General features: G+C 38.5%; 1 protein-coding gene across 1 annotated transcript in view; it reads left to right on the top strand.

The window, feature by feature from the left end:
- The window catches only part of FGGY (FGGY carbohydrate kinase domain containing), a 138078-nt gene that overhangs the window by 86515 nt on the left and 31708 nt on the right, over nt 1-19855 (top strand). The window contains exons 9-13 of the mRNA XM_084291001.1: nt 5257-5364; nt 8712-8773; nt 13803-13950; nt 15599-15673; nt 19267-19387. Coding sequence (XP_084147127.1) covers nt 5257-5364; nt 8712-8773; nt 13803-13950; nt 15599-15673; nt 19267-19387 — 514 coding nt within the window. The remainder of the gene's footprint in view (nt 1-5256; nt 5365-8711; nt 8774-13802; nt 13951-15598; nt 15674-19266; nt 19388-19855) is intronic.

Raw genomic sequence — 19855 nt, 5'->3', positions numbered from 1 at the left:
CTGACCTAGCTTCTCACTAGCAAACGGTTACATTAAAGTAATTGTGACGGCAGAATGAAGGCTTAATTTTGCTTTCGTGTAGGTGAGTGTAAATCAAGAATAGTTCCACATAAATTTGATTTTATCTCTGTCATAATGCAAGTAAATAGAGAAGCTGATATGGATACTAGAATGTTGACAGATATCAGAGGCCCAATGGCCTTTTTAGGAAAAAGAAAAGAAAATGGAAGATGTATATATATAGCAGTGTACCCTGTTAATATAAAGGTTCACTTTTCAGGTAATAGCCACGTTCTCCAATAGCAGCATTTTACAGAATTTAACAGCAGCAGAAGGTGTCATCTAAGGAAGAAAATTGTTCGAATTCATGCCCTCTCCAGCACGGCCTGTTTTATTTTATCTTGTCTCTGATTACCGTTAACATTTACACAGAACTGAGGAGGAAACACAAGCATGTGCCTGAACGTTATGGCTAGTCTAGCAAAACAAAGCTAAGTAAAACAAATCTCACATTGCAACTCGCTCACTTTATGGAATGGCTGTGTGCCTAGGTGATTCTCCTCTCTGAAGGTCTGCGTACTGTTCCCCTCCTTGTCCCGCATGACAGTGCAGAAAGCTGAATTTAGCTTGGATTAAATGCATGGACTCCTTTGATTCCCTTACATGAGCTGTAAGTTAGCCTATAAGTAGAAAGCACGAGCTTGTTTTGACATAAATTTTTACAATAGAAGTGGATTTTTTCTGTTTTTTGGTGTGTGTATGTTTGTTTTTTTTTTTTTTTTAGCCCTTCCCATTTGCCTCTCCCAAAACTAAATTAAACATATTACAGCTCTCATGTTAGTGACATTTAAACAGGTTCTTTCATACTTTAGCTTAGTCCGATATAGCCATTATATATTTTAAAGACATTTTTCATTTCTGTGGGCTGCCAGATGTGCTGGTGATACCTTCTGATCTTAGATAGTTTGACATTGATTTTCTTAGCACACGCCAGGGTAGAAATCTGGTCTGTAACTCATCCAAATGATCTATTCATAACAAAAAGTGCCTTCTGGCAGTTGCACCACAGCTGAATACTGTTAAACTGAATTCATCATTTCATTTGTTTCTGATTGCTCTATATGTTTACATATCTTACATATTAGTATGATCTTTTGTAGAGCACACACTGAGGTTAAATCCTCCCAGATAGAACCTTTTCCTCCTTCTTTTCCCTTTCAGATGTTGAACTTCTCTTTTTCCATTTAAATGAACAGAAATCTTGGAACTGTTTTAATGCTTGTCTCAACAGAAATGAAGGGCTAAGCAAGTAGGAATGCACATGTTGGGGAGATGAGGAAAGGTGATCTTTTCCTGCACAAAAGAATTCTTCCCTATCCACAGCTCGAATAATTGTGAGGAATTGCTTGTCAGGGAGTATAACACTTCTGTAAGTAAGCATTGTTATAGATGGGGCAATAGTCCCTGTGTGAATATTTTCAAATGAAATATTTATAGATGCTGCTTATGACTCAAAATGTGAATAGGTTCAAATGCTTCTCATCTCCCATCTTCAGATGCCTGCTGCAATAATTGTGCAGAGTGCATTCTGACATCTAGCAGAGGGCAAGTGACTTTACCCTCCCTGTGTTCCAGTTTCTCTATATGTAAAAAATAATAAACGTTAATATGCCTCACAATAAGAGTGTGTTACAGGATGGGTTTAAGTTAAATAGAAGGAAGAAAATCTGAGGCTCCTTTTGAATACAAATTTTAACTTTCAAAGAAGGATGTCATCTCTTATTTGCTTTAAAAATAAAAATCAATTGCCCATAAATCTAAAACAGATGTTGTTTTTCTACTAAAAAGATTAAGGATTTTCTTAAGCTCATTAAAGGAAAAAAATGACACCACATTGATCCATCTATATCATCATAAGAATGTCTGAAGGCAGTAGAAAACTATGAAAAGGACATGGTGTTAGTGGAATAAAAATAACCGAGTCTGGCAAACTGGGCAAACCTAAAACTTTGGGTTCTGCGGCAAACTTTGCACAATTTCTCCAACCTTACGCTTATGTCTGGTCATGTGTTTTAGTGGGATTCAGTGGTATGTATACTCAAATAGAATTTAGACTTGTTATTATGAAAATACAAATGCCAGCTGCTACATGGCTTGAAAAACCTAAGTGTCATCCAAATTATTTCAAGGAGGGGAAATGGAAACCGTTTGCTATCTCTTGCGCGTGTGTTTGCAGAAGAATGTTCACCCTATTGCTTTTCAAAGAGGTTGTGCCTGGTTTTGGGAGTCTGTTACTTCCCGGTTTTCTCACCATGCACATCAAAAACCAGAATTAAGATAGCTGCCATGGTGTCTGCAAAATGTGGATTAAACTTTTTAAGTGAAAGGAGGAAATAGGGAATTTAATGATGCCACATACAGGACTAATAAATCCGAGCATGACAGCCAATGTTCTTTATTTTGGTTGGGAGTTCTTACAGATGAAAAAAAAAAATGATTACCTAGTATCCCACTAGCAACGTCCATCAAATACAGAGCTCGTTTGCTCTGCATACGTGTTGAAAGTTTGCTGGAACATGTACAAATGGTACTTCAGTAGGAAGATGATAGGAAAGGCTCAGTGTAATTTGCAAAGAGCCTGCATGGAAATAACCATACTGGCAAATTCCTGTGAGTCCCCAAAATACCAGGCCAGTGCCGGGTCCAGGGGCACTTTGGTCCTTTAATCAGTATAACCTTTTACTGTTATCGGACACAGAACAATTTGGTAAATTGTGGAGCAATGACAGAAGAAAGATTTTTTTTTAAGTGTACCATCCATATTAAGCCTTCTTATGTGTTCATAAAGCATCTTTGTACCTTTAATATCCATAGAATATTTGGTCTTTTCACACTATGCAGCAGTTGAATTTTAAGCCTGATACATCCGGTGGAGCTAGATTCACAAATCACAGTAGATTATAGAGTACTGCAAAGTTTACTGGATCAAAAGTACTTTGAGAGGACACTTCAAAAAAGCAAGCCCCTTCTGCCCTAAAAGTTATTCCCTACCTATAGAGAGATGGGTTGTGTCCATGGCCATAGGAGGGCAACGAGACAGGATGCTCGGGTCCTCAGCACACTTCCAACACCGGTTCAGAGCAGACAGCAATCAGCAATTTTGACCTTATGCAGTGTTCTCAGTAAGGTCAGTGATGTGGAATTGGTTTAAAAATCAGCTTATTTTAAGATTTTAAATTTTAGAAACATTTAGTGAATAATTTCTGTTGCACTTCATTTTGTTATTGAAATTGTAAGAGAAGGCTTGCCCAATAGAGGTGTTGAAAACTCCAAGCTGTATTAATTTGTAGTTTTAAGAGAAAACAAAACAAAACCAAATGTCTTTGCAATGTTTTTGACGTAGCTTTGTCCACTTGGAGTCATAAATGCCTTTTTAAATTCAGTGCAGCTATTCTTGCTCTTTAATGGGTTTAGTCAGCCAAAACGTTACGCAGACACACAGCCACATGTGCACGCATACATCTGTAGCGAAAGTAAGACAGGGTACCAGAGCCGATAGGGGAGAATTGGGCAAGATTCTCCTATTTGTTAGACACATTCCAGAGAAAAATCAGGATTGCTTGAAATTTTAAGGATACGTTTTGAGAAACCGGTTCTCATTGCTTTGTTCTTCTACTTTAACATCATGACAAGAATCAGCTGTAATGCAGTTTGGTGGCTGGAGAAGACTATTGTTTGTGCAGAAACCTCCCTGCTGCTGGTATATTTACTAAACATGTGGGATGCACAAATGCCAGTAAACTGCATCTTAGCACATATTCCCCAGTTGCTAGCAAAAACTGTCTTTAAAGTTCGGCCCATTTAAATGTAAGGAGAATGTGCATTGAGTTTAACAGAAACAGGGCTGAATTTTTATTTACTGCTCCTTAACTATTTTGACATGAAATTCTTGCCTTATTGAAATTAACAGCAAACCTCAAGCATCCTTTAAGGAGTCTAGAATTTTGCTAAAGAAGACAAAGGTTTAAATATAAAAAAAAAAGCATTGTTCTGTTCGTATAATCATAGAATAGTTTGGGTTGGAAGGAACCTTAAATATCTAGTTCCAACCCCTGCCATGGGCAGGGAGGCCACCCCATAGATCAAGCTGGCCAGGGGCCCATCCAGCCTGGCCTTAAACACCTCCAGGGATGGGGCATCCACAGCTTCTCTGGACAACCTGTTCCAGAGCCTTAGTACCCTTATAGTGAAGAATTTTCTTCTGCCAGTCTGACCTCAGGTCTGGGATTGCCCTGACCCAAGTGCAGCACCTTGCACTTGGACTTGTTGAACCTCCTGCAGTTCACATGGTTTCTTTCTGGACTGGAATGTAAGTCTGGAAAATCTGTCTAGTCTTTTGAAAGTGGAACGGGTTTAGCAGGGGAAGGAAAGCGCCTTTCAACCTTACAAACAGCTAATAGATATCTTCTGAAGTAGAGAGAGGAAATGAAGTAGTCTCTCCCACATCCTGAGCAGTGTAGCTACTGAAGTGTTGTATAGGAAGAAGCCATCTCTGTATGTGGGGATAGCACATTAGTTCCTGAAGGGGAGTGCTTCGATACCTGCCTTAACGAAAGGGCTCACAGATATGAAGGAACATTTCATGTAATGCTAAGCCTAAGCATCAGAATCTAAAGCTGACCCAGGCAAGTATTTCCTGTTGGCTAGGACAAGCAAATCCCCTTTCATCCAGGCCAGTTTTTCAGTTTCCACCCAAGGCACCTGCCTGGGAGCTGGCAGCTCGTGGGGGAACCTCTCTGTGTGCTGGATCCCCCCTTGAGTCTCATCTCTGAAAACATACAGGAGGAGCGCTCTGTAAACACTGGTTACTGATAATGTTAGCTGTGTTTTCTGATGACTGTCTAACACAGACTGTTTTATCCAAATGTTCATTTTAGCTAAGGTGTTTTTCTGGAGAAGCAAGGCATTTGCTCTCTCCATGTAAAATACAGCACCTATTCCTGAAAGTTTCTTCTTTGGCTTGTTGTGTAAATGGGTGTGAGTGGGAGAAATAGGAGTTGTGCAATCAGTAGCTGCAGCTGTGTTGTCTAAAAATGATGCCAATGATGACATATTTCTCTATATTCTCCATAGAGTAAATTTTTACTTATACATTTCCACTCATATTGGTAACTTCAGTGCAGAAGCAAAAACTGTTTTCAGTATTGGACTTGGACAGGTAGTATGGGTCACTAAAGCTATTTCTTACTTTTCCAGGTCAGTGAAACACCCATTTTTGTGCCTGGTGTTTGGGGACCTTATTTCTCTGCTATGGTACCTGGATTGTGGTTGAACGAAGGAGGTCAGAGTGCTACAGGAAAACTGGTAAGTGCATAGAGACACAGACCCCAAGATGGGAGCTAACTGTCATCATTTGGGATAGCTTCACTGCCAATTAAGCCAGAGCTTTGCCCAAAACATCTTTACAAGATCATAGGAAAACCCATGCTGCTGAAAGCAGTAAACAATAAGGTGATTGCTCTGTCCTTACAGCCTGTTCATTTTCATACTAGTAGGGAATTATATATGGGGCAGAGCACTAGGGGCATGTCTTCCTTTTATGATGATTGTGATGACTTTTTTATATAATTTTAGAGGCAAATAGGCATTCATTCTCTATGTTAGCAGGAGGCTGAGATAGACTTCGAGATAAAGAAAATTACACATTTTGTTATATAGAACATTTGTACTCATTCATTGATGAGTGTAAATGAAGGATGTATTGTATGGACAGAGTAGTAATATATTGACATGCTATCCTATCTATATCTGTTCTATCCCTTGAGTACAAAGAGTCTGAGTGTATTAGGTTAATTTAATTTATCAATAAAAATAAAATTTAAAAAAAACAACATAGTGGATCCTGTAAAAGTGAATTGTCTTATCTCCAGGGAGGCACTCAATACTAAAACACTACTGTCAAATTTAAAGAAAGTCTAGCTGTGTAAAACAGTATTTAGGTTAAATGTTGGCTGCTTGAGTCCTAAAGTGTCAACAAGAATTCGATGCCTGCTCAACCCCAAAAGCTTCGAAAGCTCCCCATGTGGCTCCCTGCTCGCTCAATGCTGACCAGCCCTGAGCAGCAAGGTGCCAGGATCCTGTTGAGAAACTACAGGAAGCAGGGCCCAGTCCTGCGGGTGTTCTCTGTAAGCTCATGAAACATACAGGTGGGTTTGGCCTTTCACAAATTGCAGGCATAATTGCTGTCTTACTCAGACCGAACACTGCCTACCTCTTAAAAAGCCTCGTGATGCGAGTACCTGTCCAGGAAGTAGCGGAGTCGGGCATCACTGCATTTACGCATTCCATATGAAACAATCACTGAACAAGGAACAAAAATAATCCTGGATCAGGAAGCTCAGACACACCCTAAGCAGTGAGCTATGACTTGGTGTTCCCTCCCGTGTGCGGTCCTTGGCCACGTGAGTCTTAAATTCCTGTCTGCACAGTGTCACACCTTCAGGGGGAGAGTCAGCCCTCTTCCTCCCCTCCAGCCTCCGATCCTCATCCCAGCACCTGCCTACCCTTAGCCTCGTGGCTACAGCACTCTCTCAGTAGGTAGGATGTGTATGTGTTAAATTTTTCAGATTGAGTTGGGGCTAGAGCCGAGGTGTCCCATTTTACAGGTTACTGCTACAACCAGAAGTAAAATTTAGTTGCTGCTCACGACAAACCACTTCAAAAGGAAAACAAAATCTTGTGCATTACTTTGTAGGAACACTTTGAGAGATGTCTCTATGTATTTAACCCAAAGTGGGTGGAGACATTAAACTAAGCTCTAGAGAGGATATAGCAAGTCAGTGTTCTCTGTTAGCTGGCGTATGGTTGTTCCCCACTGAAAATGTACTGTGAGCTTTATGTTAGGGCGTTTCAAAATTTTTCAGCAATTATTGGATTCCATTCTAGTACTGGAGAACAAGGTGCTCCTGAGTCATTTAAGAAATTGCTGGAAAAATGTATATTCTTGTTAGGATGCATAGCAGAAGTCAACTGTAGTAATATTATATTAGGTATATTAGGGAAGCTATCTTACTGAAACATTCTTAGAATCTTTCATGTGGTTTTGTTGAGGTTGTATGTACAGCAAACACATGGGGAGCCACAGGAAGAAATAGTCTGTGCACACTATCATGGAGGATAGACCACATTCAGCATCACTGCAATTTTAAAGCTATAGTCTTTGTAAGCTTCTGCTTTCTCAAGCTTTTACCATCTGGACATGTTTTGGGATTCTTTTCACTGCTTGGCCTATGTCCAAAGGTGAATTATTTTAGAGCTATCTGTTGAATTTAAAATGCTTCCCTTTAAAAATCTGTAATTATTTTTTTATTGATATAGCTATGAAAAAGTCTGCTGGATTTTGAACATTGGTTCACATAGAGTCCAAATGAAGAACTGAAAACTCTGATTGCTTTAAAAAAGTTTGTGTATTGATTAGTTGGATTTTTGCACTGGACTTTCAAAATTTACAGAAAGAAAGATATTGCATAACAGAGACGAAGGATGTCATGATATCATTACAAACTGTAAAATAAAGAATAGCAGAGAAGAGTTTCTGTATGCAACCCTCATGTGGCCATATCTTGAATTCAGGGCATTTAAATATCTAACTTTATAACTACTGTAACATTTTTGTGTAAAGTTTTTTCATAGCACATACATACATATGATACTTATTTATAGATTTGTTTCTGAATTTATGAGCTGCTCCTGTGTTCTATGGAGATTATTCAATATTGCAAATATCAGGCCAAAGCTTTGTTTCTAATGCATGTGCATGTTTGAGTTTTGTCTTTGATGTAAATCTCAGAAGGAACAGGCATACGTTATTTTTATTTCTACAATCAGATGTATATGCTTCATTATAAAAATTTTGCTACACTGGTTAAGGCCTAAACTCATACAGTGAAAAATGAGGTACCTAATGCTGTTTGCTGCCAGTAGGTATTACCAAACATAGTCGGTGCAGTTGAGTAGCTCTAGTTTTGCTTCCTTAGCTTTTATGGTCACTCTGATGGAATATTATAAAAAGGCCACAAAACCTGCTGAATTAGTCTTAAAAGTCCATGTACTTCTACCTGATACTTTGTTTTGTGAATAACGATAGCCATCCTGGAGTTGAGGAATGTTTTAAAATTTAGTATAGGCAGAGCCTGTATTGAGCTTTTTATAGCAATAATTGCTTGTAGGGGAAACATTTTGTTTCCTGCAATGAGCATATGGAGCATGTATCAGGATGACAACACACCTTGTGTTTTATCTTAACAGTGTGATATAGAAAGATGTAGGGATTTCAGCCAAGAAGATGCTCCTGGTAGAATTCCAGTGAGGGTATGCACTCAAGCAAGAGGGGAGATTAGAGGACGTATTCTCAAACATTGTTGGACAGGAAAAAAAATCCATCCTTTCAGCTTGCTGTTCTGACTCAGGAGCGATATGCTTATATGTTGCCTTTTTTTGCTATACAGTTGTTTTTACTTACTGTTCTTAAGCCAAATTGTGAATCCAGTAATGTCAGTGGGAGTTTTGCCATCGGCTTCATGAGGATTTAATACCTCATAAGTAATTTAGAAGCTCTCGTCTTTTTAAAGTTATAAAACTGCATTGCGCGTTTCCAGAACTGAATTTTTAAGAGGTATTCATTCCATAAATGTTGTTTTCCTCTTTTTCAGATAGAACATGTGGTCCGAGGCCATGTTGCCTTCCCGGAATTACAATCAAAAGCCGCAGCCAGGTCACTGTTCTTATTTCTTTGTAACTTGCCTGCCTCACCAACTGATGATACACTCTATTCCCAGCACTGAGAAACTGCAGTGCTCTACACATATTCTGGAACACAAGAATCAACAGAGCGATACTGGTTTGGAAGTATTTACAAAGGCTTCCCAGGTGATTGCTCAGAGCTCAAAGCTTTAACCCCCCCTCGGATACCTTCAGGGTATCTAGGTGGTGACACCAACTTCCTCCTTTTCAGCGTATTTTGTATCCAACCCAGCATATTTCTTGGAACCGAAGCATCAGCGCTGTTCAGCAGAGCATCTTGAGCTAATGATGTGTCTTTATTTGACATACGGAGCTCTATGGATGAGATAGGGCTTAATTAGAAATAGTTTATTAAATACTTTTTGAACAGTCATGTGAAGGAAGGTATAGCCATGGTATGAAACTCCTGCATGACAGCAAAAATAGAACACAGAGAGCCAGGATAAATTTTCAGTCAAAACTTAATCTGTAGGAGAGATTCGCATGGAGTTCCAGGATTCCTTGAGCATGCAAATATGAGAGATGTAGAATTTTAGTTTGGTCTGCTTTAGAAGTGGATGAGGACAGTTCAGATGCTTCTGTTGGATCTGAACGTTCTGAGATTATTTTGGCTTGGGTTCCTTTTAATATGGTTCACAGCACTCCCATAGAGATTTTAGCTGAACAATTCGGCACATTGGATGAAAAATTGATTCTCTCTTTAATTTCTTTTTCTTCCTTGGACCAAAGAAGGAAACAGAAAATTTTCCCTTTTATCTCCAGTTTATCACTCTGGTCTAAAAGACAAGTGATGGTCATAAGATATGTATTAAAATTCATGTAGTTACTTTCAGCCCTCCCTGGGGAGATAAAGGTACCTGGTTTCTCTGGATGACCCTTTGATGCTTTATAATGTTCAGTGTCTTATTTGTTTGCTAAGAACTTGACCAGAATTCCCAGAAATCTATTGGACTTCATTCAGTATGGAATAGATTCATGCTTCCTAGAATTCTCTTTGTTCTTAAAAAAAGAAGATGGGGAAACAAATGTATCTCTGTGTTGGAATAACGATTGATCTGGACTGCTTGTGGGGTGTTTTTTTCCAAAATTTTAGTTTCCAGGCCATTTTTCCTGAACCCCCGTATGAAGCGCAAGCTTAAGACAAAGAATTAGTTTGGTCTCTAATGCCAGGAGAAACCATTTTATGTGTGTTGCAAAAAAAAAATGAGTATGCAGTTGCCTGCTTGTCTATATTGGGGTCTGATACTGACTGACCACAACTAATTTCGTAGTGCTAAGAGTTTAGATTGTGATCTGGATAGGCCACTAAATACAGAATATCGGGAAGAGAAAGCCATGTTATCTGAGGTTGTGGTATCATAACTTTGGATTTGAGTCTTCTGCGGTAAGTAAAACTGTTAAAGAGAACATTGATAAAAAGATTGTAATATTTTATTAAAAGGATTATAAAATTTTTATAAATATTAATTTGTTCAATGTATTTTTATAATGCTTTCCAGATATTACACTCCTAATGAAACGTTTTGATTGCTACAAACTTAGTAAACCAGTTTCTTATTAATTCTGCCATCCCCTTTCTCCCTCTCCTTCTCAAATATTTGTAAAATTTCGGTAATTCCATTTGAATCAACAAAAAACAGGAACTTATTTTTCTCCATATTTGTTTCCTTCTACATACTGAACACAAACTGTAGCCTTATATCAGGGACTATAGCAGTAGCTGTACAAGTGTGATGCATTTCTTTTCGCGAACACTGTTGGCCCAGACTTCGGACTGTGTTTACTTGCATTAAGTCATATACTTAATGAGAACATAGTGTCTCGTTTGGAGGATTGTTGACGATGGTCATAAATTACATGCCTGGAAATCTCAGCAGAATATTTCAGAGTCTCTCTTTTTATTATATTATATTTAGTATATTCTTGGTGTAGAAATTTTTATCTGTCCCGCAATTGCGAAGGGTCACTGAAAGAAAACAAATTCCATGCTTCACGTGCAATTGCTTGTTCCCTTTACTTCCCAAGCAAGGTGCAACACTGGGAAGAGTTGAGCTGGTTTTGTAGTGACAAGCACATGTCTATCTGGATACTTCAAAGAAAAACATCCAAGGTGAAAAATATGTGCCAATTTTTTTGCGGCCTACTTCTGCCTTCCCAAGCCTGTCTTCCAAGCCTTCCTCTCAGGCTCCCAACACTGAGTAAGTAGGCTCAGCAGTGTCAAACTGCCTGCTGAGCAGCTGGCCTCAGAAACCACACTGTGCAGATTTCTGTTCCTTTGCATATACCAGCAGCAAGAGTTTGCATGCTGCATTTATCATTGTTTCAGCTGAATTGTGGTAACTTGTTAGGGCGTGAGTGGCTTAGATGCGCTTGCCAGAAACCGGCTCCCGATGACCACTTGTGCTGAAGACCAGTCTTGTGCAACCCTCCCAGTCCTATTCCCATGTTCTCTTTTCCCTTCTTTTACTGGAAATGGAGAGGGTTGAGTTACATGAGGATTGTCCGGACAGCTGTAAATTTAGCAGTTGGTCTAACTAATTGACATACTCGGTGAACATCAAAGCTTCTTTTTTTTTCCCTGCAGTTCACTGAGTTGCAGAAATTTCTGTGTAGATAACACATTTGGTCTTCACTCCATGTATTGTGTAGGTCTGACATCTACCCATCACATATGGTAAAATCCGGTATGTGTAGTCTAGAGTAGGAAATCAAAGAAATAACACGATCATTTACGCTTTAAAATTTAAATACTTACGTTCCCTAAAATCACAGTTTCTAATCTTCTGGTGGAAAAAGGGTCTAACTGTTTGCCATCAATGATTATATGCCTTTTGATGTTGAGCTGTGTTTGTCAAGAGCTTCGTTTTGGGACAGAAGTTGCTTTCCTTCCTTGATGCCATTTCCCCATCTAATGGCTTCTGAAAAAAAAAAGCAGTGAAGTAACACACAATATCTGTCAGCTGTTCTGGTATCTTTCAAGCAGAACATCGTAATATTTGGCAGTTTTCTGTATGTGTAGATTTTTGTAGCCTTTTTTGTAGATTTGAAAATCTAAAATTTCTAGATTTTTTCCTCAAAGATGCATGCTGACACCTTCCAGGATTATTAAACAGATTAAATACCAAACTTTGTTGCTTTTTGAAATCATGCCCCTAATAAGAACATAACCCCGGGCAAACTTGTATTGATTTCTTATTCTCCACTTTCAACATAGTTCCTTTTTAAGAGCAGTAGCTTGTGCCTAGCTCTGCAAACCAGCTCCAGCTGCTGCTGATACCATCTCCTGGAACTGGATAGAAAAAGCTTCAGAGAGCTCATGGCGTAATACTGCAGGCTTGGTAGAAACTGGAGTAGCAGGAAATTAAGGACTTTGCCAATCACTCAGACTCGAACCCACATCTATATATAGATAAAAAGAGAAAAAGGTGTGAAAAAGTGTAATTCCAAGGTTATCTGGATCCTAAGCATAACTGACTGAATTTCAGCTTGTTTTGTGCAGCCCTTGTGTTCTGGTTGTGTCAGAGTGGCACGAATGGCTAACCCTTGCGAGAATAATCAAGCAGCATGGAGATCAGATGGAAGCTGGAATTTCTAGTGGGTTTCTGGTTGAGTGAAGCTTTCCTTTCTTTTTCTTCTCAATGGTCAGACCTTGGATTAGACTGGAAATACAATGACTTTGTCCTTACACATACTGCATATAGCGCAGTCTTTAGGGATGTAGAAAGTAAGGCCACCTCTACACAAGGGGGAAAAAAAAAGGAAAGGAAAAAGAAAGAAAAAAAAGACTGTGACCTCAAAATTATCATCATTCAGGTCCAGGAAGACACATAAAGCACATTTAAAAGTATGTGAATAATGATGTGAATTAGTTATTTTAATGTCTTCCAAGTGTACTTCAGTTTGAATGATATCCTCTGATAGCATACACATGGTAAGGTATAATTGAAAAAACATGTAGCTGAATGGTTGAATGCAAAGTATAAATATACAGCTGCTAGCAGGTCAGAAGTCAAACTAGTAAAGCATATGCCAAATTCCCTTAGGGATCTCATTAGTGTGTGATTGAATATACATGTAGAGGCTAAATGACTATCACTGTTTGGGTCTACAGTGGATGAGACAATGACTAATCAATTGTAATTAGGGTTAGATGTATTATTGACCCACATGTCTAGAATTAAATGCCCCACTTGGAGATTTCCAAAGAGTTGAAAAATATATACGAATCTGTTTATGATAGTATGAGTGTTTGAAAAAATATTCTGAGCATAATTGCAACATTTTTTAAATGGAATGTCACTAGAGCTGTTGCAAGCCAAAGCATTGAAGAATTCACTGTTAGTCCTAAGATTTCTGGTCGTCCAGGAAAATGTCTGGTGAATGCTGTGGAGCTGGGTGTAGTATCTCAACTTAGATACAATCATATTTAGGCCCATGTTCGGCTCCTCCCTAAAATAGCAGCCACTTGCTTTCTCTCCTCCACCCTTAGTGCTGCATTTTAATCATAACACATACTGAAATAATTATGGTTTAAAAAAGGAAAGCTGAAAGCCTAGTGCTATTGATTAATTGGAGAAATTTTTAAACATGCGTAACTCTCGGCTTTCTTTTCTCCAACTTTCTCTTTCACAGTGTCAGCACCTTTCTGTTACAGACAAGCAGCATCAAAGCCCAAAATATCAGACTACTTGGTCTCGACTAGGGGCCCGTAGGAGATAATGTACAAACTCGAGATCACAAACTTCTAGTATCTTCCCTTATCCTACAGACCCGAGGAATTTGGATCATCTGCTGGACGGACATGGAGAAAGGCATCCCCACTGCCTGCACTCTGCAATGCCACGAGCTTGGCAAGCAGAGATTTTTGTCTTTCTCCCCCTTTGTTTTACTTTTGGGATTTGGGATTCTTTGATGGGTTTTCTGCATTTGATAGTAGTACAAATGTTTTATGTTTGATGAATAACCTCCCCCACTTTTTTTCCAACTTGTTTTTCTTCTAGAGCTCAAAGTATATATACATACTTGAACAGTCACCTGGATCTGATTAAGAAATCCTTGCCTGTGGGTTTCCTCACTGTTGATTTACATGTTTGGCCAGATTTCCATGGTAACAGATCTCCCTTAACAGATCTGACACTAAAGGGCATGGTAAGAAACAGCCTGTCTTTGCAAAGAGGTCAATACAGGGTAAAAAAAAAAAATAAAAAATCTGGAAGAAGCTTTTTTTTCGATTTTGAACATACTCCTCCTCAGCTATTTAAACTATCCCATAGGATTTGGGTTTCTTGCTGTATTTTGAAGTGTGCTTATGTTTCAGTAGAAAACCAGAGATCATTATAGTTCAGATATCACTACAGCCACATTTATTTTCTAAAAATGAGTGTGTCTCCCAGTATCTTTCCCAGGAATCATACTTCAGAACACTGACTAGCAGTGCTCACACTTGTTACCTCACCTCCCTACCTGATTTTGCATCTCTGCTGTGATGAATTTTAGCACAAATTTGAGTATGCCTACCTGGGAAATGAATGAAACGTTCTCTTGAGAGATTGCTTAATTAAAGAAGATAAATGTTCTGTAAAGGTATTTTATTAGAGTTTCTGGGTGGCAAATTTCAACAGAAACTGAAAAGCTCCTCTGCTTTTTGTTAAAAATGGGCATAGATGGTAAAAAATATGCAGGCACCATGCTTCATACGTTTTTGTTCAAAGCTAAACCCAATCTTCTGTGGTTTTAAAAATGCTACTTTTGGAACTCAAGGGGCTTGAAATGTTGTGTTCTGCATGAGGAAATTTTCAGAGCACTGCAGTCTGGAACCAGAGAGATTCTTTGCTGGGGAGCTTTTCAGCTGCAATTTAAACATTTGGATGTTTCTTTTTACTGAACGTCAGAGTGGTAGATAGGCTAGGTAACAGGCCAGGATGTTACTGTGCAGGGTCGTAACAGAAAGCTGTCATAAGGGCATAATTGGATGGTATCAAAATGCCTGGCGATTAATGCAAAAACATAAGTCAAAATGTCGTCTTGTCCTTGAAGTGAGTATCTCAAGCTACTTTCCAGCATCAAAATTTGCTGTATTTGAGGTTGAGCTATGAAAGGGTAGTTGTAAGCACTGCCACATATTTTAAACTACAAACAGGGGAAACATTAAAAAATACAGATAGCTTACGTATTTGTGTGGTCCTATTATACCTGCATTGTTTTATGGAAGAGCCATAGCCTTCAGCAGAATTAGAATTTCCCTTGGTATGATGGCGCTACACAAATATTAGTAATAGCAGTGCATTTTCTCTGCCACATTTATCGCTGTACTCAGGTCTTGCCTATGCTGATATTAATCCAGAGTAACTACAGTGCAATATTGATTTATGTCAGAGTAAAGGAGGTTAAGATATGGTCTTTAATTATTAATTGTCTTTCAGCGTTAGGGTGCTTGGAAAGGAGAGGGAGAAGTGCTTTTAAAAACTTATTTTTATGTAATAGCATTTTCATATTATTACATTAAATACATTCACAAGCAATGTCTGAGTCATAACATAAAACTGTCAGAGTTAATCTATCTCTAATCCCACACAATATGCTGTTTGTTCTTTATTTCTTTGCAAGGGCAAGAGCAATTTATGTGGTTCTTCCCCAGATCAGGAATAACATGTTTAACATAATATTGTGTGTATAGCTTACAAAAATAGGGCTTAGAATTAGCACTTAAACTTGTTACAACAAGAAACCATAGAAAATAAAGAGTTTTACCTTGGCTGGATTTGTAATTTTATTTATTTTTTTGATCTTTGCACAGGTTGTTGGACTAACATTGTCTCGGGGTCTGGATGAACTTGCCCTTATCTACTTGGCCACGATTCAAGCCATTGCTGTAAGCCATTTTAAGTGCATAAAAGAATAAATGAATTGTCTCATGTTCTGTAGCGATCATTCCCTTCTGCTAAACAGATTTCTAATAATAGCTGAATTCACTTAATGGACTTCTTAAAGGAGCAAGATACTGTTTACCCACATTGGTGAGGGCTCCCTGCTGTATGAGACAGAGTGTGGAGAGCGTGTTCCCCTAAAAAGTTTTTGTATGACAATTCAGAGCCTTTGTGTCTGATGCAGATGTGAGGAAAGAGGCTGATAATTTAAGGGGCAGTGTTGACATCGTGGGCGTGGAACTTGCTTTCCCCTAAGATGCCTGACTTTCAAATTGTTCCTAAATCTGTGGATTTGCCTGTGTTGCCTGGTCAATGAGCCAGAACTGCACCACAGCAAGTTGGAGTGGGTCAGTGGTTCAGCTGGTAGCTCTCCTGACTGAATGGACCAGATCTCATTCCTCCCTTGTTGCAAGGCAAGCAGTTGTCTCGTACATGGCATTTCCAGTCTGTGGCTGTGTTTCTGTAAAAGCAGATGAGAGACGATCATTACGAGAACATAGATACTTGCTAACATGCAGAGATGGGTAATTTTATTGAAATACTTTTATTTCTGCCATAGATGAGAGACTTTCTGGAACCCACAATTTCCAGTTCACGAGAAATTCTATTTTGAAATGTAAACCTGGGTCAAAGAAGTTGTTTTGAAACACTGGTGCAGGGGATTTGCAATGAGGCGTGCTATCCCTAGGCATTCGGTGACTGCAGCTGACATTCCTTTGACATCCTTTTTGTGATTTTTTTTTTTTTTAAAAAAAAAACAACTTGTTGAACTTGAGGTGTTTTTGCAAAACATTAACAGTTTGATGAATTGGGGAGTTTTCCTGACAAAACTCTGTTCGCTTGGAAAACTTCCAAACTCTTCTACTGGTTAAACAACAACTTTGCTAGGCTGGGTCAGCCATCTGGGATGGAGGGTGGGCGGCTGCTGTAAATTTACTGTGAATTGTACATCTTGTGTGTTAACCCTCCATCTTCAGCAAATAACGTGAGTCTGGGATTGATTGTTGTCAGTTTTGATCCTTTTAAATCTAGCTTGTTTTACCTGATGCTTTGGTATAATCCCCCAATTTTAATAAGAATGTGTAGGAGAGTTTAAACAATGCCAGCCACTGATACTGCCTTGAAAGAAACTGAAAACAAAACTTCCCAGTATCGAACAGGTGCTCAGGTATTGTACTGTGCTAATGAGGTGGAAACCTTCTCTGCTGGAAATCCTGGGAAAGTCACCTATTATCTCATTGTGCGATACAACTCACGTTTTATTGTAAAACACGAACACTGTGTTTGACTCAAAATTCAGCATCTGTAGATCATTTTGATACTTAATTGCATTGATCATGAGATTTAATATAAAAAGGTCATACGCTGCTTTTCATTGTAAGTTCACAGAAATTGATTTTTCTGTAAACACTACCGAAACGGTAACTAGAAAGTAGACAGAAGTAGACTTGGTTTTCATTTGATACATTTACTAACTGCTGATGTGATACCTGAGAAATTTAATTTTACTCCGAATTTTGGCTTTGTTTTGCTGAAGGAAACAGTTCTTGCTCAGGACAGCCCCAGTCCCGTACCGTTAGCTGTCTTCAATGGGTGCAAGATAGGCTTTAAACCCAAGCAAAAATCTTGTAAAAAGTGTAGGCCTGCCCACAGAATGTTAATCTTTAGTTTTCTTTTCAGCAGGAGACGCTTTTTTCTTTTTTATATAAAATTTGCATTTGAAGCCCCTCAATTTGCATTTTTTCCAATCCAGGATTAAATTAGTTCCCCCCACGGTGAAATAAGTCTGGCTTTAATTTAAATTGCTCTGTGAATACAATTTTCCAGGCAGGTAAACACAAAATAATTTTCACAGCATTTCTCAGGGTCTTTGGCATGTGTATGTTGTGAGAGAAGTTGTTCATAAATTTGAATTTCAGAAGTAGTGGAAGAGAATATCCTTGCAGCTATACATCCCAAAACACGATGCAACAGTTAGACCAACGAGAACATGATCAGAGATATAATTGTGGCCGTCAAGCCAGTTCGGAGGAGACAGACTCTTTCTTGAGTAGTTTATTTTTCCATAATTAAAATTGCGGCTGTGTGATTTGGAAATTAGCCCTCTGTGTCAATAGGGAAGTGATGGATTTAGTCAGCTGGTGTTGCGGCTGCTGAAGTTCCTCATAACCACTCGCCTTAAAAACCAAAATATATTTGAAGACCTGTCCTGCGTTGTGCCAGTCATTCACAGTAAATGTCTCAAGTCTGATGAAACTCTGCTAGTTTCAATTTTCAGTAGCTTTTATTTAAGAGGAATTTATTGCAGGCTGCAGACCTCTTAGTGAACTCGCATCACAGCGTAAAGAAAACCTGGTTATAAAGAAAACTTTATGTTATAATGGTTTGTGAAAACTTAACCAGGAGGAGTCTTCATACCAACAGTCAGTTTGGGTAAAATTTTGGCTTGAATTTGGCGTTTTGTCAAGTTTCTACTTCAAAATTAACTTCCAGGGTATTATAAAAAGCTGAGAACTTGGGGAGACAAAGAGAAACTGAAAATGTTCTTGTAAGAGGAAAAAGGGAGAGGGGTTGACTTCGGTGAATAGTGGGAGGCAAGCAAAACAAGCCTGAAAAGCAAAGGTATTTTTTAAATGGCAAAGTGTTTGCTTTCATTGTTTACCGAGCACAACACTGAAATCGTCTAATTTGAGTTTCTCAGAATGGAGAATTCTAAATGAGAAGTTTAAAAATATGCTCACATTTTAGACATGTTTCAATTAATCCAGACATGAAATGGAACATTTTGTTTTGCTAAGGGCAAAGGCCAAGAGAAATAGTTAAGCCAATAGAAAATTCTTCAGGTTTTCCTTTTTGCTGAAAAGACAGAAAATACAGGTTTTTCATTTGCCCTCATTTTTTTCTTTTGTTTTGCCATTTGGCTCCAGAATTGAAATCTCCGTATTGAGAGTGATTTTCAGATGCTTTTTTACAAAGTAAATAGGCATTTTGGTGAGAATGTCTTTGCCACGTAGGCTTTAGTTCTGGGTCTGGAAATGTTTTCTATACTCTGCTGCTCATGGTCACCACCAGCTGCTTATCAGTGCCATCAGTTTTTCCTGGTGCCCGTTTCTGTCTCTTCTCATAATCGCTGCCTTCACCCTTGTAAGTACTTCCCTGTAAGCCCCTTTTCCCTGTGCCACTGTAGACTGGCTCTTCCCTTCTTCAGCCATCCCAAGGAGGTAGTATGATACGTAGTGCCTGTGTACTTCCCAATTCTTGGTGCCATCTGTTTGATTTTTTATTGTTCTTAATTATGATTTCGTTTACTGGATAAAGCTAAGCAGAGTCCATGCCCCTACAGATCTCTTCCCAGCCTCGGGTTACTGCTAGGGACATTTAGTATCTGCACATTTCAGTCCTACACATTGTCCTGCACGTTGTTTTTTAAGATCTGTTCCTGTGGTTGTTCTCCTGTGCTCATTTGTTGTGTTCTTTTTTTATTATTATTATTATTATATATATATATATATTTTTATTTTTTTTTCCCTTTTTGAAGTTAGGAACAAGACATATTTTGGAAACTATGCAGGCTGCAGGGCATCATCTCAACACCCTATTTCTGTGTGGTGGGCTGAGCAAGAACCCTCTCTTTGTGCAGATGCACGCTGACATTACTGGTAAGTTAGAGGAAGTGTGGGGAAAGGAGTGTAAACTATTTTATTATTTTAGGTGGCTAAGTACTTTGTCTTTGGAAAAATAAATACTTTCTTTATATAGAACTGTATTTTGCTGGTTGGCCAAAAATATTGTAATGAAATGTTACTTCCTGCACAACTGGACTTCCTGAAATTTAATGATACTTGAATAACACAGAGATGTGGTGCAAACAAAACTCCATAATTCATATTGTTAGAAATCAGCCTTCTGGAGAGTCCTCCAGCATGATGTCCAATTTGTGGATCTTAGCCTTAAAGACTTCTTAAGAAAGTGTGACAGAATTAAAAAGAAAAAAAAAAAAAACAGCAACTGTTTGGATTTTTTAAAACTAATAGGTATAAATTACATTTCCAGTATGTTTCTCACTATCAAATTTTTATAAATCTATTCTAACCATTCTATAGAAGTTATTCATTTCAGACTGTTTA

This window comes from Netta rufina, assembly GCF_964035555.1.
Source record: "Netta rufina genome assembly, chromosome: 8".
NCBI lineage: Eukaryota > Metazoa > Chordata > Aves > Anseriformes > Anatidae > Netta > Netta rufina.
This window is presented reverse-complemented; position numbering and strand designations above follow the sequence as displayed.